Source organism: Sus scrofa, chromosome 13, assembly GCF_000003025.6.
Source record: "Sus scrofa isolate TJ Tabasco breed Duroc chromosome 13, Sscrofa11.1, whole genome shotgun sequence".
Taxonomy (NCBI): Eukaryota; Metazoa; Chordata; class Mammalia; order Artiodactyla; family Suidae; genus Sus; species Sus scrofa.
In genome coordinates, this window is record NC_010455.5 from 72,200,336 (window position 1) to 72,224,630 (window position 24,295).

At 44.1% G+C, this 24,295-nt stretch overlaps 1 protein-coding gene across 2 annotated transcripts in view; it reads left to right on the plus strand.

Annotated features, from left to right (window-relative positions):
* Nucleotides 1-24,295, plus strand: part of RUVBL1 (RuvB like AAA ATPase 1) — a 50,296-nt gene that overhangs the window by 4,117 nt on the left and 21,884 nt on the right. Inside the window, exons 1-3 of one of the 2 annotated variants that reach the window (XM_021069442.1) lie at nt 46-372; nt 5,313-5,399; nt 16,281-16,413. In XM_021069442.1, the coding sequence (XP_020925101.1) occupies nt 232-372; nt 5,313-5,399; nt 16,281-16,413 (361 nt within the window). In that variant the 5' untranslated portion in view covers nt 46-231. Of the gene's footprint in view, nt 1-45; nt 373-5,312; nt 5,400-16,280; nt 16,414-24,295 lie in introns of those variants that run through there. The other variant, XM_021069443.1, reaches the window with a different exon arrangement.

Below are 24,295 nucleotides of genomic sequence, written 5' to 3' on the forward strand. Positions count from 1 at the left end.
CCGCGGGGACACAAACCCTGGGACACAGCCGGAAGTGGGTGGGCGGAGCCTCCCCGGCAGCTGCGAAGGGCACGGCCAAGAGCCAGTGGGAGGTGAAGGCGTTCCCGCCGCGGCCAATGGAGCGCCGACCGAGGCGGACCTGGGCCAACCGCCTGGTAACGGCCGCGTGGTTACTGGGCACCCGGTGTGAGCTCTCAAGGCTCCGCGGGTGTTCGCGCTCAGGTGTGCAGGATGAAGATCGAGGAGGTGAAGAGCACGACCAAGACGCAGCGCATTGCCTCCCACAGCCACGTGAAGGGGCTAGGGCTAGACGAGAATGGTCTGGCCAAGCAGGCGGCCTCGGGGCTCGTGGGCCAGGAGAACGCGCGTGAGGTGTGGCAGTGGGCTGGGGGCGGGGGCGCTGAGGCGGGGGCTGAAGGGCTGAGTTGGGCGCTGAGGTGGACACTGAGGCGGGGCCGAGGGGCTGAGGCGGGCCCGGAGGGCGGGCCGAGGCGGGGGCGTCCCCAGGCAGGACGGTCCTGGCGGCCTTGTCTCTGGCCGGCGAGTCTTGAGCGACCCTGCCCTGCGCGGTCGGCGCGGCCAGGGGATGAGCGGGGAGGAGACGGGCCAGGTCCCTGTACTCCGGGGGCTTGCATTTCGGATGACAAACGTTGACGCCGGGGAGCAGAAGGACCGTTAGACGTAGGTGGGCTCCGAGGGCCCTGGCACGGGTCGGGATTTGTGCGGTCAGAGGGAAGCTCTGGGGGCTTCAGAGTCGGGAAGGGATCGGGCTGAGAGCGCGGGAGTTCCAGGGCCCGCGATCCGCTCTCCCGCCCCGCCAGCCTCCTTTCTGACCATTCCGTTAAGTCCGCTGTTAGTAAATGATGAAGGTGCCGAGTCGGCTCTCCTGCGTTATACTCACGAAACTGTTCAGCGTGGGAGCGGGCACGTCACCAATCCACTTGCCGCCCAGTTTAGCGATGGTAACGCTGGAGTTTATACCCGTGTGTTCTGACTCCTGAGCCCGCGCCCCCTGAGCTGGTACAGCCCCCAATAAGTAGTCTCTGCTCTCACGGCAGCCCCATGCCCTTGGCCTCTGCCGTGGCTTAGCAGCTATAAAATTGGAGTTTAAGACTGGTTCCTTCTGGCCTCATTGTGCTAATAGCAAAGGCCAAAGAGAAGCCTCTGGTTACTTTTTTGAACATCCTCTGCCAAGAGAGGATATAGCAATAGGGTCAAGGTGACTGAAAATTCTCTTTATCCAGCTTCTGCTCACTGAAGACCTGTCACTGTAAATAACTGACATTGTCCAGTGCTTTCTACCTGCCAAGCACTGTACTTAGCAGCTCCTTTTCCATTGTCTAATTGTCACCTCCATTCTAATAAGTGTCTCTCCTCCATTTTATTATGACTTTTCAGACATACAAAGAAGTTGAAAGATTCGTTTAGTGCATACCTGTGTGCCTAAGTTCTACAAGTAACATTTTACTCTGTTGCTTTATCTTATATCTGCTCCTTTATCCATCTAGCAATCTGCTTTTGCATTTCAAAATAAATTGTAGACATTAGTATACTTTACCATAAACCTGTTGGCATTTGTGCCACTATATTGTGAACTCTTTTCAGATGTGGAAGTTGTTTCACAGAGTTTACGTTATAGATTTGAGGTCATTCAACTGGTAATTGGTAGAGCCAGGATTTTTTTTTTTTTTTTTTTTTTTTTTTTTGGTCTTTTTGCCACTTCTAGGGCTGCTTCTGGAGGTTCCCAGGCTAGGGGTCTAATCGGAGCTGTAGCCGCTGGCCTACACCAGAGCCACAGCAATGCAGGATCCGAGCCACGTCTGCAACCTATACCACAGCTCACTGCAATGTCAGATACTTAACCCACTGAGCAAGGGCAGGGATCGAACCCGCAACCTTATGGTTCCTAGTTGGATTCGTTAACCACTGAGCCACGATGGGAACTCCCAGAGCCAGGATTTAAACTCAAGTCCATCTGATTCCAGAATCCATGGTCTTAACGCTGATGCTCTGTGCTTCCATGTGAGTATGATCTTCCCAAAGGTAGAGATTGGGTAGTATTATATATCCAGAACCTGACTTATTATAGGGACTGAGTGTTTATTTATTGAATTATTAGTTGTCCCATCTCTGCTACCAGGTCCTTGTTAGAGTCTGGTCACCTCAGAAACCTCTCTAGTGTTTAATGAAAAAAATTAGGTCGTCTTTTAAAGACCCTTCTGGTTTATACCTTCTATTATTATTATTATTTTTTTTTTTGTCTTTTTTTGTTATTTCTTGGGCTGCTCCCGCAGCATATGGAGGTTCCCAGGCTAGGGGTCGAATCGGAGCTGTAGCCACCGGCCTACTCCAGAGCCACAGCAACTCAGGATCCGAGCCTCGTCTGCAAACTACACCACAGCTCACGGCAACGCCGGATCTGTAACCCACTGAGCAAGGGCAGGGATCGAACCCGCAACCTCATGGTTCCTAGTTGGATTCGTTAACCACTGCGCCACGACGGGAACTCCTGGTTTATACTTTTAAAATTTTAGAATTCATTGGACATATCACTGGAGAGAAGGAGCCTAAACTGAGGATAGTTAAATGGAAGAGGTTCTAGTGTGTGAATAAGAGTACACAGATAAGGTTTGGAAAGTCTCTTCTACGTCTTTTGAATTGCTCAGAGAATTCCAATACTGAGGAGTATGATATTAGAGATTACTATGGAAAGGTCATGGTGGCTCTTTCATCTTTTCTTTCTTTCTTTTTGTGGGTTTTTTCTTTTTTCTTTTTGTCTTTTTAGGGCCACACTGACTGACAGCATATGGAAGTTCCCAGGCTAGGGGTTGAATTGGAGCTGCAGCCGCCAGGCTACACCACAGCCACAGCCACAGCCACACCAGATCCGAGCCACTTCTGTGACCTACATCATAGCTCACGGCAACACCAGATCCTTAACCCATTGAGTGAGGCCAGCAATCAAACCTGCTTCCTCATGGATACTAGTTGGGTTTGTTATTGCTGAGCCACAACAGGAACTCCTCTTCTGTCTTTTTAAAAATGCAGCATCTGAAGAATATCTTCTAGGTTCTGTTAAGTATACTCTGCTTTTCCAGCTGAGCTATAAATGGAATATAGCACATCCTTGAACTCAAGTTTTTGAGGGGGTAACTGTGGGACCAAGGTACCTCCCCACAGTCCATGTGGAGAAGTGAGAGAGGAGATAAGATTTGTTCACAAGACCCTGCCAACAAAGTAAGGCTCAGGGGGAAGAGCTGTGGCCTGCCCTAAGGCAAGGAGAATGCACCTTGTAGACAATCAGGTGTTAGGTTATTTAGTCAGTATAAGAAACCTTGTATTATGAAGTCCTGAGATATAGTTGTTCAGTGAGTGACGAACTCAGTCTTACTCCTTTATGTATTCTAAAATACATAAAATCAGTAACACATTTATGAAACTTCTGTTTGTATATGAACATACATATACACAATCTGTATATAGTTGACCCTTGAACAACATGGGTTTGAACTTCATGGGACCACTTATATGCCGATTTCTTTCAGTAAATACATATTAGGGTACTACATGATCCTGAGTTGGTTGAATCCAGGGCTGTGGAACTACAGCTATGGAGGACTGACTGTATCCTTATGCCCTGATTTTTGACTGTGTGGAGTTTGGGTGCTCCTACCTTCAGGGGTTTAAGGGCCAACTGTGTGTATATATATATTGTATGTGCGTATGTGTATGCTATGTGTATGAAATGTATATACCTAGAGATACACAGTGTGTATATGCTGTTCATGACTTAATATTCAGAGTATTTAAAATATACCAACAGGGAAGTTCCCATTGTGGCTTAGTGGTAACGAACCCAACTAGTATCCATGAGGACGTGGGTTCAATTCCTGGCCTCTCTCAGTGGGTTAAAGGATCCGGTATTGCTGTGAGCTCTGGTGTAGGTTGCAGCTGTGGCTTGGATTTGGCGTTCTGTGGTGTAGGCTGGCAGCTACAGTTCTGATTCAGCCCTTAGCCTGGGAACTTCCATATGCTGAGGGTGCCACCCTAAAAGGACAAAAAAATAATAAAATAAAATAAACCAACAATCAAGTAATTTAATCTTGAGGATTTAAAAGGTATTCATTGGATCTTAGGATGCTATAGGTTTACTCTCACATGCAGCATTTGCTTTGTAGCATCCTGGAATAGTTAATTGATGGCTAACTAGTAGACTATGTCATTGATTCTTAGCCTTTGGTGGGTTACTTTGAGAATCTGATGAAAGCTGTGAATCCTCTTCCTTGAAAAATGCACGTTTGAGGAGTTCCCGTCGTGGCTCAGTGGTCAACGAATCCGATTAGGAACCATGAGGTTGCGAGTTCGATCCCTGGCCTTGCTCAGTGGGTTACGGATCCGGCATTGCCATGAGCTGTGGTGTAGGTCGCAGACATGGCTCAGATCCGAGTTGCTGTGGCTGTGGTGTAGGCTGGCAGCTACAGCTCTGATTCGACCCCTAGCCTGGGAATCTCCACATGCCATAGGCGCGGCCCTAGAAAAGACAAAAAAAAAAAAAAAAAAAAAAAAAGAAAGAAAGAAAAATACACATTTGATTATATATACACAATTTGGTTTTCAGTTTCATTTCCAATTTCTGGATGTGTGTGGGCCCCTGAAGTATATCCCTTGTCTCCAGGTTAAAAATCACTCTTCCCATTTGTACTCCTACTGTCCATTCTCCACATAGCAGTGTTTGAAAGCAACACTGCTTCACATCATCAGAACATGACATGTACCCTAAGATTTTTTCACTGACTTCCCATTAAAAGTAGAATAAAATTGAAATTATACTATAGACTGGAAGATCCTACTCTGAGTTCTGCCCCTCCTGCCTCTTCAACCTCATCTTCTCAGTCTCCTGGTTTTCTGGACTTGGTACCTCAGCCTTTCTGTCCCTTGACATGCCAAACTGATTCCTGTATTTTGAATTTGCTGTTTCCTTTGCATGGAACACTTACTCCTACCCTGCTTAGAGCTTTGTGTATTAAGTATAATACTGTCTAAGAGGCCTTTCCAGCTAACTCAAGAGCAAGCACTGTCTGCAGCTGATGCTCTTTTCTGGCACTTTTTTTTTCATAGTAGTGATCTTGTAGGATGTTTTTTTGTCCGTCTGTCTCCTCCATAGAACATGAGTTCCGTGCTTTCACTGCCTCCAGCACCTACAACAGTGCCTGTGGTATCCTGATACTCAATAAGTCTGAATTGTGGGGGCTTTTTCCTCCTGTGAAACATTTTGATATTGATTTATGATTTCTTTCCATTGTGGTGTTTAGGCATGTGGTGTGATAGTAGAATTAATCAAAAGCAAGAAAATGGCTGGAAGAGCTGTCTTGTTGGCAGGACCTCCTGGAACTGGCAAGGTACTCATTTTCTCTCATTTTTAAAAATCCACCCAAGAGGATGATCTTAATGTCTAAGCCAAATTGAATTTGTGTCTTAACTAGTCTTTGTTTAGCTAAATTGGTGATATGTATGTTTTTTAAACCAATGCACAATAATACAATTGAGTATCTAAAATCCATGCTTCTAAAATTCAAATTATCCTGGCTGACCTCCAGAGGAAAGAGAATGAAGTCCTCAGAGGGGGACTTATTGTCTCTGTAATTTGTCTTTTATCTCTTTCAAGTCTCCTTTGCTTTGGAAGTACATTGCTGTTGGCCTAGGGCTTCATAAAACCTTGGGAGTGACATCTTACTTGAGGGGGAAGGAAAGTCAGTCAGCAAGCAATTTTCCAAATGTTAACTGACTTGCTGAGACCTTAGGCAGATCCCTCACCTTAGTCTTTTCTGAAGTAGTAGCACTGCCCTGCCTGTTTCAGGCAGTTATTAAACTGGTCAGTTGTAAAATGATGAATTTAATTATCATTTTGAATTGACAGTGTATCTTATATTGGTGTCTTAGAGGACAAAGTGTTATGTTTTGTGAACAAGTAAACTTTAAAGGGCTGTATAAACATGAGCCTCATTTCTCTTTCTGTTTGTCACTATATTGACCATTCACTTGCTGCTGTTCCTTCTCACATCTTAGATCTTTGCTCTCCCTCCATTTTCTTCTTCCTAAAGTGCATCATTAAGAAGTTCCTTCTAGGAGTTCCCATTGTGGCTCAGTGGTAATGAACCCGACTAGTATCCATGTTGGATATGGGTTCGATCCCTGGCCTTGCTCAGTGGGTTAAGGATCCAGCGTTGCCATAACTGTGGTGTAGGTCGCAGATGCAGCTCAGATCTGGCGTGGCTGTGGCTATGGTGGCAGCTACAGCTCCGATTTGACCCTAGCCTGGGAACTTCCAAAAAAGTTCCTCCTAGAAGTTTGTTGGTGGAAGTCAGGTTTGTATTTATCATGTTGCCTTTGTTTTGCAAGATAGTAGATAGTTACATTGGGTATATAATTCAGTCCGCGGATGTTTTCTGTCTGCGATGTTTTCTCTCTGCACCAGATGTTTTCTCTCTGCACCAGATGTTTTCTCAAAATGATACTTGCTTCCTTTTGGCTTCTAGTGTTGCTTTTGAGAAGTCTACTTATGAGGATTTTGTCTTTTTTCTCCAAGTGTTTTGGGGATATTTTGATTTTGATGTTTCACTGTGATATGTCAAAGAATGGGTTTATTTTCTTTCTTTTTTTTACAGCAAGGGGATCAAGTTATCCTTACATGTATACATTACATTTACATTTTTTTTCCCCACCCTTTGTTCTGTTGCAACATGAGTATCTAGACATAGTTCTCAATGCTATTCAGCAGGATCTCCTTGTAAATCTATTCTAAGTTGTGTCTGATAAGCCCAAGCTCCTGCTCCCTCCCACTCCCTCCCTCTCCCATCAGGCAGCCACAAGTCTGTTTTCCAAGTCCATGATTTTCTTTTCTGAGGAGATGTTCATTTGTGCTGGATATTAGATTCCAGTTATAAGTGATATCATTTGATATTTGTCTTTGTCTTTCTGGCTCATTTCACTCAGTATGAGAGTCTCTAGTTCCATTCATGTTGCTGCAAATGGCGTTATGTCATTCTTTTTTTATGGCTGAGTAGTATTCCATTGTGTATATATACCACATCTTCCGAATCCAATCCTCTGTTGATGGACATTTGGGTTGTTTCCATGTCCTGGCTATTGTGAATAGTGCTGCAATGAACATGCGGGTGCATATGTCTCTTTTAAGTAGAGTTTTGTCCGGATAGATGCCCAAGAGTGGGATTGTGGGGTCATATGGAAGTTCTATGTATAGATTTCTAAGGTATCTCCAAACTGTTCTCCATAGTGGCTGTACCAGTTTACATTCCCACCAACAGTGCAGGAGGGTTCCCTTTTCTCCACAGCCCCTCCAGCACTTGTTATTTGTGGATTTATTAATGATGGCCATTCTGACTGGTGTGAGGTGGTATCTCATGGTAGTTTTGATTTGCATTTCTCTTATAATCAGCGATGTTGAGCATTTTTTTTCTGTGTTTGCTGGCCATCTGTATATCTTCCTTGGAGAAATGTCTATTCAGGTCTTTTGCCCATTTTTCCATTGATTGGCTTTTTGCTGTTGGGTTGTATAAGTTGCTTATATATTCTAGAGATTAAGCCCTTGTCAGTTGCATCATTTGAAACTATTTTCTCCCATTCTGAGAGTTGTCTTTTTGTTTTCTTTTTGGTTTCCTTTGCTGTGCAAAAGCTTTTCAGTTTGATGAGGTCCCATGGGTTTATTTTTGCTCTTATTTCTATTGCTTTGGGAGACTGACCTGAGAAAATATTCATGATGTTGATGTCAGAGAGTGTTTTGCCTATGTTCTCTTCTAAGAGTTTGATGGTGTCCTGTCTTATATTTAAGTCTTTCAGCCATTTTGAGTTTATTTTTGTGCATGGGGTGTGAGGGTGTGTTCTAGTTTCATTGCTTTGCATGCAGCCGTCCAGGTTTCCCAGCAATGCTTGCTGAATAGACTTTCTTTTTCCCATTTTATGTTCTTGCCTCCCTTGTCAAAGATTAATTGACCATAGGTGTCAGGGTTTATTTCTGGGTTCTCTATTCTGTTCCATTGGTCTGTCTGTCTGTTTTGGTACCAATACCACACTGTTTTGATGACTGTGGCTTTGTAGTATTTCTTGAAGTCTGGGAGAGTTATGCCTCCTGCTTGGTTTTTGTTTCTCAGGATTGCTTTGGCGATTCTGGGTCTTTTGTTGTTCCATATAAATGTTTGGATTGTTTGTTCTCGTTCTGTGAAAAATGTCATGGGTAATTTGATAGGGATTGCATTGAATCTGTAGATTGCTTTGGGTAGTATGGCCATTTTTACAATATTGATTTTTCCAATCCAGGAACATGGAATATCTTTCTGTTTCTTTACATCTTCTTTTATTTCTTTGATTAAAGTTTTATAGTTCTCGGCATATAGATCCTTTACCTCCTTGGTCATGTATATTCCGAGGTATTTGATTTTGTGAGGTGCAATTTTAAAAGGTATCGTATTTTTGTATTCCTTTTCTAATATTTCATTGCTGGTATACAGAAATGCGACTGACTTTTTTGTTTTTGTTTTTTGTCTTTTTGTTGTTGTTGTTGCTATTTCTTGGGCCGCTCCTGCGGCATATGGAGGTTCCCAGGCTAGGGGTTGAATCGGAGCTGTAGCCACTGGCCTACGCCAGAGCCACAGCAACGCGGGATCCGAGCGCGTCTGCAAACTACACCACAGCTCACGGCAATGCCGGATCTGTAACCCACTGAGCAAGGGCAGGGATCGAACCCGCAACCTCATGGTTCCTAGTCGGATTCGTTAACCACTGCGCCATGACGGGAACTCTGCGACTGACTTCTGAATGTTAATCTTATATCCTGCTACTTTGCTGAATTTATTAATCAGTTGAAGTAGTTTTTGGGTTGAGTCCTTAGGGTTTTCTATGTATAGTATCATGTCATCTGCATACAGTGACAGTTTTTATCTCTTCTCTTCCTATATGGATGCCTTTTATTTCTTTTGTTTGTCTAATTGCTGTGGCTAGGACTTCCAAAACTATGTTGAAGAGCAGTGGTGAGAGTGGGCATCCCTGTCTTGTTCCAGATTTGAGTGAGAAGGCTTTCAGTTTTTCCCCATTGAGTATAATATTTGCTGTGGGTTTATCATAAATGGCTTTGATTATATTCAGGAATGTTCCCTCTATACCCACTTTGGCGAGGGTCTTGATCATAAATGGATGTTGGACTTTGTCAAATGCTTTTTCTGCATCTATTGAAATGATCATATGGTTTTTGACTTTTCTTTTGTTAATGTGGTGTATGATTTGCGTATGTTGAACCATCCTGGTGAACCTGGGATGAACCCTACCTGGTCATGGTGTATAATTTTTTTGGTATGTTGTTGGATTCGGTTGGCTAAGATTTTGTTGAGAATTTTGAATCTATATTCATCAATGATATTGGGCGATAGTTTTCTTTTTTGGTGTTATCTCTGTCTGGTTTTGGAATTAGGGTGATGGTGGCATCATAGAATGTCTTTGGGAGTATTCCTTCTTCAACCTTTTGAAAGAATTTAAGGAGGATGGGCACCAGTTCCTCTTTATATGTTTGATAGAATTCGCCTGTGAAGCCATCTGGTCCTGGACTTTTATTTGTAGGGAGTGTTTTTATGACATCTTCAGTTTCATTTGTAGTGATCGGTCTGTTCAGTTGGTCTGTTTCTTCTTGATTCAGTTTTGGCAGGCTGTAAGATTCTAGAAAATTGTCCATTTCTTCCAGATTGCCAAACTTGTTGGCATATAGTTGTTCATTGGATTTATTGTCATTTATTGTGCTTGATGTTAACTCCTTCTGGATCTGAGAACATATTGTGTCTGATCAGCTCTGGGAACTGGCCAGCCTTCCCCTGTTCTGTCTGTTCTCTCCTGCAGCTCCAGCTAGATGAGGGTCCCCTGCAGAAGTCCTCCCCTGGGCGGCACTGTCCTGACATTTTTGGTTGTCGTACTTGGTTGGGCAGGGAGTGCCGCTGGCATCTTGTGGATAGAGGCCATGGGGTTTGCAGAGCATCATCCTGCAGGGCACAGAGCCAGCCCTGAAGGAGGAGTTCTCAACCTAAAACGGTCACAGTGCCACAACTGGGAAACTCTGGGCCAGAGCTTCTCATTTTGTCTTCTTTGTCTTTCAACCTCTTTCATGTTTTCTGGGTTTTGCTGTTGTTGTTGTTTTGGCTGTGCCCTTGGCATGCAGAAGTTCCCAGCCAGGGATGGGCCAGGAATTGAACCTGCACAATGGCAGCAACCAGCTACAGTGACAACACAGAATCCTTAACCCACTGTGCTGCAAGGGAATTCCTGGGTAGCTTCTGGTTTTTTTTTTTTTGGTATTTTTAGGGTCACACCTGCGGCATATAGCGGTTCCCAGGCTTGGGGTCAAATCAAAGCCGTAGCTGCTGGCCTATGCAGAGTCACAGCAACTCGAGATCTGAGCTGCATCTGCAGCCTACACCACAGCTCACTACAATGCCAGATCCTTAACCCACTGAGCGAGGCCAGGGATCAAACTGTCATCCTCATGGATGCTAGTCTGGTTCGTTAACCGCTGACCTGGTTGTTAACCAGGAACTCCATGGGTAACTTCTTTAGACTTCTTTTCCAGCCTGTCTTGTAAGCTCTAAGGAAAGGTGGTTGTTGTTGTTGTTGTTGGGTTTTTTTTTTTTTTTTTTTTGTCTTTTTGTCTTTTTAAGGGCCTCATCTGTGGCATGTGGAGTTCCCAGGCTAGGGGTCGGAATCGGAGCTGTAGTCGCCAGCCTACACCACAGCCACAGCAGTGCACGATTTGAGGTGTGTCTGAGACCTACACCACAGCTGACGGCAACACTGGATGCTTAACCCATTGAGCGAAGGCGGGGATCGAACCCATGTCCTCATGGATGCTAGTCAGGTTCGTTATTCCATGATGAGAATGCCAAGGAGGAAGCTACTCTTTAATCCTGTCCATTGAATATTTTTCATTTTGAGAAATTTGAAAGATATGAAAGTGTGGAAAGAACAGTATGATGAACTGCTCTGTGCCCTAGTTGTAGGTAACTAATTGTAAACATTTTGTGACATTTGTGTTTCCTCTGTTTTACTTCTGAACCATTTGGAAGGAAGTGTAAGGACCTTCTCTCCTTCGTCACCACAGTACTGTCCTCCACCCCAGAAATGGGAGGTTGCTAATAGTATCAGCTAGTCTGTTTTTGTTAAAATATCTTCAAGTTTTTTCAGTTTTTGTCTCTTTCATTTTTTATATATATATTTATCTATTTATTTATTAGTATTATTATTTTTTAGACCCGCACCTGCAGCATGTGGAGGTTCCCAGACTAGGGGTCGAATTGGAGCAACAGCTGCCAGCCCACGCCAGAGCCACAGCAATGCGGGATCCAAGCCGCATCTGTGCCCTATACCACAGCTCAATGCAACGCTGTATCCTTAACCCACTGAGCAAGGCCAGGGATCGAACCCGCAACCTCATGGTTCCCTAGTCGGATTCATTTCCTCTGCACCACGATAGGAACTCCCATTTTTTATGTTTTTAAATTCAATTATAATCAAATATCATACAGTTGTTACCTCTTGAGGCTCTTTTTATCTACAGCAGTTACTCTCCCCTGCACTTTTTGTTTTTATTCTTACGATGATGTTGACATTTTTCAAATTTTTAAAAAAATTTTTTCAGGGCCACACCTGCGGCATATGGAAGTTCCCAGGCTAGGGGTCGAATTGGACCTATAGGTGCCAGACTACACCACAGTCACAGCAGTGTGGGATCTGAGCCATGTCTGAGACCTATACCAGCTCACAGCAATGCTGGATCCTTAACCCACTGAGCAAGGCCAGGGATCGAACCTGGGTCCTCATAGATACAAATTGGATTCATTACCTCTGAGCCACAGTGGCAACTCTGATGTTGACATTTTTGAAGAGTCCAGGACAGCTGTTTTGTAGAACGTCCTACACTGGTTGTCTGATGGTCTCTGAAATGTTCAGCACTTTGGCAAAATGCTGCACAGGTGACACTGTGTCTGGAACCTGCAATTGGACTTATGCCACGTTCCACTGTAAGGGGACTGATTCCCTCTAATTCATAATCATTTGGAAAGTAACACTGAAATTTTATGAATATCCTTTTACCCTATGGCTATAGCATTCATCAGTGGTTTCCTCATCACTTATCACATTGGTCGTTGCAAAATGGCGGTTGTCTAAATCTGTTGTGTCTGCTACATATATTAGCTTGCCCTCTTTTTTTTTTCTTTTTTCCTTTTTTTAGTAATGAAGAAGCCCCACCCCCAACCACCCATTTTTTTACACTTTTAATTCCTTCAAAATCTGGCTGTGCTTGATAGCCTTTTGTTTGTTTGGTTGGTTGGGGTTTTTTGCTTTTTTTTTTTTTTTTTTTTGGTTTTTGTAGTGCCACACCCATGGCACATGGCAGTTCCCAGGCTAGGGGTCGAATCGGGGCTATAGCTGTCGGCCTACGCCACAGCCACAGCAACTTGGGATCCTAGCCACATCTGTGACCTACACCACAGTTCATGGCAACCCCAGATCCTTAACCCATTGAGCAAGGCCAGGGATCGAATCCTCAACCTCATGGTTCCTAGTCAGATTTCTTTCCACTGTGCCATAATGGGAACTCCAGCCTTTGTTTCTTGTTCATTAAATATTTTCTTATTGTGTATCCTGTATCTGTGAACTCATGTTTGATCAAATTGAGGCTTCCCTGATCTCCTGGTGAGGGCTGAATGCTTCCTGAGAGGACTTGTGAGGGGCTCTGCTGTGCTGCCAACCCAGGGCTCATGATGGGAATTTTATGGCTTGGGTTTTCTAGCCATCAGGCAGCGTAGACACGAATCCTGAATTTGTTTGAGAGCCTCCTAGGGAGACTTTGTCAGCCAGAGCCATGATGAGACTAATAAGCTTGTCCTTGTCCCTTAGAGGTTTTCTCTATGGCCACCTTGTCTACCAATGTGTGCCCTTCAAGGCTCCTTTTTACCCAGGGGTTTCTGGCATCTGTGAAACACCTGCCCAGCTTTCAACACCTGTCAAACACCTGCCCTCTGGTGCTTTGCTACTCTGATCTATCATGACCATTTTCTTATTATAGATGTTTTGTAACAGGAAGGAACCATGTGGCTCTAGTGGCTATTCTGCTGAAAGCATGGGTCCTTTATGCTTTTGTAACATTGTTCCACTTTCCTCTCAGGAGAGCCTCCACACCAAAGGTTGTCCTGGCCCTGTGCATGTGTTGAAAGTGCGGTAACTCTCCTGTGTGGCAGTGTGCCTGGGGCCCCAAGCTTGAGGCAACTTAACTGAGTGGACGCAGGAATGTGGTGCTTGTTTAGAGTATGGCCATTTCCCCCTTGAGGCCTGCACACACTTAATAGGACTTTGAGTTTGGGTTTTAGAAAAAGGTATTCAGATGAAATTGAAAGTAAAGTAGGTTATTTAATCTTTTGGCAACAACCTTTTTTGTGCCGCTTGTGTGGGGGGCACACACATAGGTATTGGAAATTGGGGTTTACATCCTGGCCTTGCTGTTTGCTAACTGTTTGACTTCAGGTAAGTTAAGTTGAATATTTCTGAGTTTTAGTTTTAGGTTTTGTTTGTTCGTTTGTTTTTGTTTTTTATCTTTTTAGGGCCATACAGCAGTTGAAGGTTCCCAGGCTAGGGGTTGAATCGGAGCTGCAGCTGCTGGCCTACACCATAGCCACAGCCATGCCAGATCTGAGCCAGGTCTGCTACCTACACCACAGCTCACAGCAACACCAGGTCTTTAACTCACTGAGCAGGGCCAGGGATCAAACCTGCATCCTCATGGATACTAGTTGGGCTCATTACTGCTGAGCCACAAATGGGAACCTCCTGAGTTTCAGTTTCTAAATGCGCAAAATTTCAACAAGGTTATCAAGTTCATAGGCTGGTTGGGAGGGTTCAGTGGGATCTCTTGTTCAAGTTACTCAGCCCCTTATAGTAGTGTAGGAATAGTTCACCAGTAGCCACATCATATGCTGGTCTTCTAGGAGCATTTAAATGAAGGAAACTAGGCTACCTGAAGTATTTCCTTTTTTTTTTTTTTTTTTTTTTTTTTTTGCTTTTTAGGGCTGCACTTGCTGCATATGGAGGTTCTCAGGCTAGGGGTCCAATCGCAGCTACACCTACCGGCCCATGCCACAGCCACAGAAACACAGGATCTGAGCTGCGTCTGCGACTTATACCACAGCTCACGGCAACACCAGATCCTTAACCCACTGAGTGAGGCCAGGGATCGAATCCACAACCTCATGGTTCCTGGTCGGATTCCTTTCTGCTGGGCCACGACGGGAACTCCCCTGAAGCATTTCTTAACCAAGCATTCATCATATTTTAGTGGAATATATTGATCATCTCTTCTGTATTTGGTAGAGGAGAGGGTCTTCCATTGTATCAGGTGTGTCACTGTCTTTGTAGTTTAATGCTGAGTGTGGGGAGCTGGGGCCTGTAGCCACAGAGGAGAGAAGGAGGAGAGACTGAGAAGGTGGTGGAGTTAGATGGAAGGCAGGTTTGGGGAGTCCTGGTGTTGGTGAGCTGCTGCCTGCCCATCATGCTCCAGAATTTTCCTTCACTCTCGGGATACAAGAGAATACAGTTTTAGAGCTCTTAGCCTCAAGGGCATAAACTCACGTGCCTACTCAGATGGGCAGAGGGGCTGAGTGAAGTGCCCAGGAAGCCAGCACAAGCCCTTGCTGGGGAGGCAGCTGGCCGGGCATCCACTCCCAGTGTTGCCACATGGTTTGACCCTTTGTGTTTCTTAGAAGAAGCTGAGTAGCTATATGTGAAATTTCCTGATATTCAGAAATGGGCAACACCCTGAGTTTAAAAACACACGAGACTCTCTAGGTCCAAATCAGAGCAGTCTGTGGGCAGTTACTTTGCTCACAGTGATCTAACCCAGGACTTGGATTTGACAGATGAGGAGGTCAGGCACCAGAGATTCAGCCCAGGGTCATGTTGAAGATGAAACTGTCCACAAAAGGACATTGAAAAGAAAATCTAAGAGGAAGCTTTACTAGGCCGGTTTTAAGCATTGTCTCAGAGAGCCACATCGCTCTTCAGTAGCAAGCTTGTTTTCTTCCTTAACCTGTACACCTTGGCAACTGGCCTTCCCCATTTGGCTTTTGTGTCAAAGTTGAGGAAAGGTGAAAACAACACAGAAAGCCCATGGCATTGCCCATCCTACTCCAGATTCAAGGCTTTGGCTTTTTTTTTGGTATTTTTGTCTTTTCTAGGGCCGCTCCCGAGGCATATGGAGGTTCCCAGGCTAGGGGTCGAATTGGAACTGTAGCTGCCGGCCTATACCAGAGCCACAGCAACACCAGATCCAAGCCGAGTCTGCCACCTACACCACAGCTCAGGGCAACGCTGGATCCTTAACCCACTGAACAGGGCCAGGGATCGAACCCACAACCTCATGGTTCCTAGTCGGATTTGTTAACCACTGAGCCATGACGGGAACTCCGTTTTTTTATACTTGATATTTGATCCTCCATCTGTTAAGTCTTCTGTTTGGCATTTGCTAACTAGTTATCTTAGCAAAAGTCAATTTATAGTTTATTAGGGCACATTCAAGTGTAACTTCACCTGATCACAGCTTCAGAACTGTCATTCTTCACAGTTTGGGGGGCCACTCAGCATGAAGTGAACTCCCTATCATTCATTCCTTGATTATTGGTATCTGATGGTTGTAGATTGGTGCCTTCCTGTATCTGTAAAGGGAGAAACCAAGTAGTGCTGTTCTACCATGATGAGGTCAGAACCCTGTTTTGATATTGAGGGGACAGTTTTGGAAGACTACCCTGATTCTAATGTGACCCTTCTGCCAGGCTTTAAGGCTCCACTCTGCCATCTTCTAGATATGGCACGAAAACATGTTATTTAATCCCTGTGTCTCAGCCTCCATGTTTATGAAATGGGGAGAGTACTGGTGTCCATTTCATAGCGTGAGTGAGAGGGGCCAATGACGCTTTGGGAGCTGAACCTGCACTGGCTGGAGTCTTGGAAATCACAGCCATTGTGATGACCGATGGGAGCGATTAGATTCCAGTTATATTAGAAATTGACTGTCCATAAAACAAAAGTCATCAAACATTTATTGTGAAACGTGTAAATGATACTAAAACTAAAAGGACTAGAATTTCAGTTCCTGGTTAGTAATTTTTTTGTAGTTTAGGTTCCTTAATTATCATTTTTCAAGGATATGAAACAAATGGATTTGTTTTCTTCTATAGACAGCTCTAGCTCTGGCTATTGCTCAAGAGCTGGGTAGTAAGGTCCCTTTTTGCCCGATGGTGGGGAGTGAAGTTTACTCCACGGAGATCAAGAAGACAGAAGTGCTGATGGAGAACTTCCGCAGGGCCATTGGTGAGTACCCCACCTGCACCCAGCACCCCATGCATATCTTGCTCGTTTGAGGCTTGTCCTCATCTTCATCTTCCTTGTGAAAATGCCTCTAGGATTCTGTGGCACCTCCCTTTTTCTCTTGGCACCATTTCTGTTATCTTTGCAAACAAAACAAAAGCCAACTTTTCTAATGGAGGCAAATGTGGGCCCCACTCCAGCAAAGGGGCTAGAGTTCGTCATCTGATAAAATAGATTTAGCTATAAAGCAATTTTTAAAAAAATCAAGTCAGGTGTCCCTGCTGGGTGCAGCCAGTTAAGGATCAGGTGTTAGTGCAGCTATGGCTCGGGTCACAGCTATGGCTCAGATTTGATTCTTGGCCTAGGAACTTCCATGTGCCGTGGGTATGGCTGAAAAAGAAAAACAACAACAACAAAAAAAAGTCAGATATTCCTGGTAGTCTTCTTAATTTATTTTTATTTTTTATTTTTATTTTTTTGTCTTTTTAGGGTTGCACCTGTGGCATATGGAGGTTCCCAGGCTAGGGGTCAAGTTGGAGCTGTAGCCGCTAGCCTATGCCATAGCAACGCCAGATCTAAGCCATGTCTGCGACCTATACCACAGCTCTCAACAATACTGGATTCTTAACCCACTGAGTGAGGCCATGGCTCAAACCTGTGTCCTCATGGATACTAGTCAGATTCGTTTCCACTGAGCCACGATGGGAACTCCCTTCTTGTGCTTTTAGAGATGACTGTCCACTAAAAAGGTACTGGACACTGTGTGTCATGCTGTTAGACACCTGCCCTGGATTCTGAGCTAGTCAGTGAGCAAGGAAACCATGTGAGAGGACAGAGCTTTGAAGCCGTGGTACCCACCTTGAAGGGCCTGGAGCTGTTGTACTGAGTGCCAGGTTCTCCACTGACAGTAGCCCTTCACTCATCAAGAGGAAGTTCTCAGTTTGCATTTTGCATCTGACAAAATAGAATCTCATAAAGTTAAATAACTGGCCTGGGATGACCCAGCGAGTAAGTAAAAAGCAGCACTACAGTCTGCATCACATCTTGGAACCCATGCTCCAACCATGTCTGTGTGCAGAAAATTGCCACTCACCCGAATATTTACCTCTTGCCAGCTGGGACTTCTGGGGCATTCTCCTGGCCCCATTCCTACTTGTCTACCTCTGAAGAAATTGTGGTTTCCCTCAGACCTTCTTGTAGAAATAGCTTATTCCTATTAAGGTATTAAAAAATATTTAATGTGTCTCTGCACATATGGGCATCTGTCTCTAGGATATACTTGCCAAGTTATAGGTTATGAACACTTGTCAGAACATCTGTGTCATTTTATAGTCCTCTTGGTTGTCAAAACAAGGTAAGTATTCTCAAGAAGGAAATTTACTAGAAAACTTCAAGGAAATTATGAAAGTTTAAAGAGTGGAATTGTCTAAGCCCAGAATTTTTTCCTTGAGAATGCTAAGGTCTAGTTTAAGGTTATGGTCTTGAGGGCCTTAGGCCAGGTTTAGGTCTTTAAATTTTATGCTGAGTGAAAGGAGAAACATTTGGAGAGTGCTTTCAGTTTTATAAGAATCCTTCTGGCTGGACTGTGGAGAGAGGGCAGAACCATGGCGAGGTTGTGGAGGTGCGAAAAGTGTTGGGTTTCTGGGTCTGGCTGGGTGGGGAGCTGAGAGGATTTCCTCAAAGAGTAGATGTGGAGCTGAAAGAGGGAGGAGGTGAGGATGAGTGTTGGGTTTTGCTTTTTTGAAGATGAGGAAGTATGGACGAAGCCAACTGGGTGTCTGTTGAGTGTCTGCTATGCGTATAGTAAGCAGTGTTTATCAGTGTAGCCCCAGTTCCTGGCCCATGGTGGGTGCTCAGTGAAGTTTTCCTGAATGAGAGAAGCGGAGGTGCACTTTGAAGCAGGTAGAAAATAGGACCTTTAGCTAAGATAGCCCAAAGTCTGTGTCTGGTCAAGAGATAGGTGGTTGTTTGACTTATATGATTTTTTTCTTTAGGGCTGCTCCTGTGGCCTATGGAAGTTCCCCAAGCCTATGCCACAGCCATAGCAATGCCAGATCTGAGCCACATCTGCGACCTGTGCCACAGCTCACAACAACACCAGATCCTTAAGCAGGGCCAGGGATCAAACCTGTGTCCTCATGGCATGCATACTAGTCGGGTTCATTACCCCTGAGCTACAGCAGGAATTTCACAATATTTTTAAATAACTTTTAAATTAATTGCAGTATTTGAAAGTTGGGAGATGTCCTATGAAATGAAAAAAGCTTTCATTCCCACACACCTGCAATGGTCCAAGAGAAGCAGGCGCCCTCCCTTGCAGAGTTGGCTACACTGGCTCACCCTGGTCTCCGTTTCCAGCTCTACTGCTTTCTAGTCCCTGCCAGGTCTCTGTAAGCACTGGAATTTGAGACTCTTGTTTTAAACCGGACTATGTGCTCTGTCCATAGGCTAAGTTTGGGATTTTTTTTTTTTTTTTGGTCATACTTGTGACATGCGAAAGTTCCCCAGGTCAGGGATTGAACCTGTACCACAGCAGTGACCCGAGTCTCATCACTGACAATGCCAGGTCCTTAACCTACTTAGCCACAGAGGAACTCCTGGAATTATTTAAACTGCAAAATCTTTCTTACTGGATATGGTTTTTACCATGAAACATTGGATTTTGTGTGTGTGTGTGTATGCCTATTTTATTTTCTTTCATTTTTGCTTTTTAGGGCTGCACCCACAGCATATGGAAGTTCCCACACTAGGGGTCGAATCAAAGCTGCAGCTGCCTGCCCATGCCACAGCCATAGCAATGTAGGATCTGAGCCACATCTGCGACCTACACCACAGCTCACTGGATAATCGAGCCCAAATCCTTCTGGCTACTGATCGATTCATTTCTGATACTCCACAACAGGAACTCTATGTATGCCTATTTTAAACAGAAATATATCATACATATAAAAAAGTGTTAAAATACTTGCAGTTTAACAATTAATAAAGTAAATGCTCATGTAGGCATCATGGCTGGTACCAGGTGACAACCTCTCACCCCGCCTAGGCATACCCACAGTGCATGAGATGGGTGTGGCATTGGACTCTATGGCAGTCATAACCCTGTACACCGTGTGTGTGTGTGTGTGTGTGTGTGTGTGTCCGTCCTAGGTAGTGTGGCTTAGCTTTGCCCCATTTAGACTTTATCTAAGCGGAACCTACTTTAGGTGCTATGTCTTGCTTTTTATAGGTATTTACCTTTTTAAGGTTCAGCTTATGTTAATACATGTTGTGTTTTCCTTAGACTTTTATGTTGTACCTGGAATAATATGGGAAATGGCTCACAGAACCCTCTTCCTGGTTTAAAAGCTGAATACTTTTCAAAAATTTAATGGATGTGTGCCAGATATTTTATTTAGCTCATTAATTAATGAGATAAAAAGTAAGATGTTACCATTGGTTCATCATGAGTACTTTTTAAATGTATTTTTATTTATTTAAAACATATTTTTCTGAATTGATAAAAGGTGACAAAACTGACCTTTATGTGAATGCATGTGTTTGGTTTTCTTAAATTTATCTTAAATGCTTTGAAATTTGACAAAATAGAGATAAATTTCCTGGGCATCTGTTTTGTCATTTGCCACTTTTGAGGGGAGGGGGCGGTACCATTCTTTTGATGGCAGCAAGGTGAAGAGAAATTTCTTGATTCTGCTACAGAATAAAAAGGCAGGCCATTGACTATCTTTAAAAAGAAACCCTGCCCATCTTCCTCTGCCTTTGAATTCCTGTGAAGTGGCAGAGGGGGTGGGGAGGAAGCGGTAAGCTGACCAGAAATAAAAAGCAAGGAGTCTCTGCTGTTTCCTTGACGTGATGAAGGTCCCTGTCAGGGATTTAGAAACCTGAGCCAGCAGATGAAACCTGTGTCGTTCACATTGTCGTTGCCAGAGATAGCACCAGCCCGGCCCCTTCCTGGCGAACAGCCGGTTTCATTGTCCATCACCCACATCCCTGTCTGCTTGTCAGCACAGAGCAACTTCTAAACAAATGTGGGGAGACGGGAATGCCTTTCTTCCCCCCGTCAAGGAATTTCATGTCACAGTCAGTCATCTACCAGTAAATAGAGGGAAGCATTCTGTTTGAAGGAACTTATCTCTGTGGGTATAAAAGTTTTGATTAAAAAAAAAATCAAAGTTAATTTTGAAAGTAAAATCTTCTGGTACATTTATGTTGTTTGGAAAGTTTTTGTCTTGATGTTCAGAAACTAAGAATTTGGTGAGGTAAAAATGAAATGCAGCCTTTCTTTTGGGGCTATTCCAAGACTTCCATTTGTAGGCTATCAGATTGAATGAAGGTCGGGTAAAACTTTTTCTTAATTTCAGTATCTGAGAGGCTTTGTCCTGATTGGGTTTCTGGGGAAAGGAGGCAAACAACTCAGTGATAAGATAATGACGAAATTTGAAAGAGGGAAGTGATTGAGAGTGTCTGACCCCATGGGCACTGTTTCTTTGTGCCACTGGGATATTTCTCTATCAGGACCAAGGTGGCTTGAATGTGAGGATACCCAAACCATATCAGGGCATCCCGCCCTCAGAGTACTTTGTCTCCATATTGCGAGCAGAACAGAGTTCTTCATTCTTTAGATGAGTGTTTCTCACCTAAGGCTTTACATTGGGATCATCTGGGGAGCTTTAAACTCATAATGATGACAGGGTTCCACCTGCTGAGATTCAAAGGCAGGTGTTCTGACTGCAGTCAGAGCTGGAGGGATTGCAGAAACCCGTCAGACAAGTGTACAGGGTGAGAACCAAGATTGGACCCAGGAGAGGCTGAGGGCAGTGCTCCCTCAGCTTAAGCCAACAGTGTTCCTCCTTTATAGGGTCCCACTGGGTCAGTACTTAAATATTTACATATATATACTTCTTTTTTTTTTTTTTTTTTGGTCTTTTTAGAGCTGTACCTGTGGCATATGGAGGTTCCCAGGATGGGAGTCAAGTCAGAGCTAGAGCTGCCAGCCTATACCACAGCCACAGCAATGCCAGATCCAAGCCGTGTCTTCGATCTATACCATGGCTCACGGCAATGCCAGGTCCTTAACCCACTGAGCGAGGCCAGGGATTGAACCTGTGTTCTTATGGATGCTAGTTAGATTTGTTTCCGCTGAGCCACGATGGGAACTCCATTACTTAAGTATATATATTTTTAAGTGATGTGATATTTCGGTGCATACATACAGAGGAGTGCACAGAACATAAATGTATATAGCTTGTTGGATAATTATAAATAGAAAAATCATGAAACCAGTACCCAGTCAAGAAAGAATATTGGCAGCACTCCAAAGCACCCATAAGGTTGCATCTGTCTTTCTGTCTTGGTTTCCCTGTGGTTGCATGTAGCCTTAATTCTTTCTCATCGCTCCATAGTCCTCTGTTGTAGGAACATACACAGTGCAGTTAATCTCTTTCATTGCGCATAGACATTGGAGTTGCCCAGTGTTTGGCTGTAACCATTGCTGGCTGTGTCCCTTGGTGCACACATGCACCCCGGCTTCTAGGAATGTACAGAGGGGTTGAAGTACAGGACCACAGGTACTCATGTTTTCATCTTTAGGAAGTAATTCCGTGTTGTTTCTAAGCCAACTTATACTCCTACCAGCAGTATAAACCTTCCTCTTGTTTTACATCCTTACCAACTCTTGGTGTTGTCAGTCTTTTTAATTTTAATAAATCTGGGAGTTAGTAGTATTTCATTATTTTTTCTTTTTCCATTAAAAAATTTTTTTACTTTGGAAAATTTCAAGTGCCCAAAGAGTAGTCAAGTGGTATGATGACTTCCTCCATGGCCCCTCTTCACCAGCTTCAACTCATACTCAATCTGGATTGATTTATAGCCCCAATTATGCCTCTCCCCCATTATTTGAAATTAATTGCAGACTTGCTTTCTTTTTTTTTTTTTTTTTGCTCTTAGGGCTGCACCCACAGCATATGGAGGTTCCCAGGCTGGGGTCCAGTCAGAGCTACAGCTGCTGGTCACAGCCACAGCAATGCAGGATCCGAGCCGTGTCTGCAACCTATACCACAACTCACAGCAACGCTGGATCCTTAACCCACTGAGCAAGGCCAGGGAATAAACTTGCAACCTCATGGTTCCTAGTTGTATTCATTTCTGCTGCGCCACAACAGGGATTCCCAGACTTGCTTTCTTATCTATAAATATTCAGTATGTATCTCTGGAAAATAAAGGCTTAAAAATACCATTTTTACACCTAGAAAAAATTCACAATGAATTCTTTAGTATCAGAATTCACATTTCTAGTTAGTGTTCAAATTTCAAATTGTCTCATAAGTGTCATTGTGTTTTTTTTTTAATTTTTTTAAATTACTCAAATGAATTTATCACATCTGTAGTTGTATAATGATCATAACAATCTGATTTCACAGGATTTCCATCCCACAGTCCAAGCACATTCCCCCCACCCCCCAAACTGTCTCCTCCGGAGACCATAAGTTTTTCAATGTCTGTGAGTCAGCATCTGTTCTACAAAGAAGTTCAGTCTGTCCTTTTTTCAGATTCCACATGTCAGTGGAAGCATTTGATGTTGGTGTCTCATTGTATGGCTGACTTCACTTAACATGATAATTGCTAGGTCCATCCATGTTGCTAAAAATGCTGGTATTTCATTCCTTTTAATGGCTGGGTAATACTACATTGTGTACATGTACCACATCTTCTTGATCCAGTGCTCTGTTGATGGACATTTAGGTTGTGTTTTTTCTTTTATAGTATTATTGTTTGAATCAGGGTACAAATAAAGGTCTATATAATAGATTGGTTGGTATGTGTCTTAGATCTTTTTAATCCATCTTTCCCTTTTTATTTCTTTTTTTTTTTTTTGCGCTTTTTGCTCTTTAGGGCCGCACCTGTGGCATATGGAGGTTCCCAGGCTAGGGGTTGAATTGGAGCTACAGCTGCCAGCCTACGCCACAGCAATGAGGGATCCAAGCTACATCTGCAACCTATACCACAGCTCACAGCAATGCCAGATCCCTGACCCACTGAGCAAGGCCAGGGATAGAACCTGCATCCTCATGGATCCTTGTCAGATTCGTTTCCACTGCACCACAATGGATACTCCTTTCCTTGTGTTTCAGTTTTTACCTTTGGGCAAAATATAAACTAGATAGAAACTGGGGTCATACTCAAGGGCTGGCAGAAAGAGGGTGATGAGGTCTGTGGGCACATGTTAACTGGAAGGGAAAAGACAGGGCAAGTTTTGTGGGAAAGGCTGTCATTGAGCTGGCTTTGTGGTGTAGTTGGAGGAAACAGGTCCTGGACACTTGAACTTCAGTCCTGGGTCTACCCCAAGGAGGGAAGGCCCCTTCTTACTTCTGGAGGGTACTCCCGTGTCTGTGAAGTAGAGACAGAAGCCCTCTGTGGACCGGGTTGAGTATGGCTTCTGCGGTTGAAGAGTCATGCAGCCTTGGTTCATTGTTGATTGTGTTGGTGTGGTCTGCCAGCTTTCCCCAAGTTCAGGGGTCACTTCGGTACAGATCTTCACTTAATCTTACCCCAGGATTTTTCCCTCTTCAGTTTGTGGGGTTTTTTCTTTTCTTTTTACAGCATATGGAAGTTCCTAGGCTAGGGGTCGAATCCGAGTTACAGCTGCTGGCCTACACCACAGCTATGGCAACACCAGAGCCGAGCTGCATCTGTGACCTATGTCGGATCCTTAACCCACTGAGGGAGGTCAGGAATTGAACCCCCATCCTCATGGAGCCTACATTGGGTTCTTAACCTGATGAGCCACGGTAGAATCACCCATCCTCACCTTTGAATTGATGGTAGGCACAGTGACTTAGAATGGCTTTCTTGAAGTTTCTGGAATCCTCTGAAAATAGATTTAATA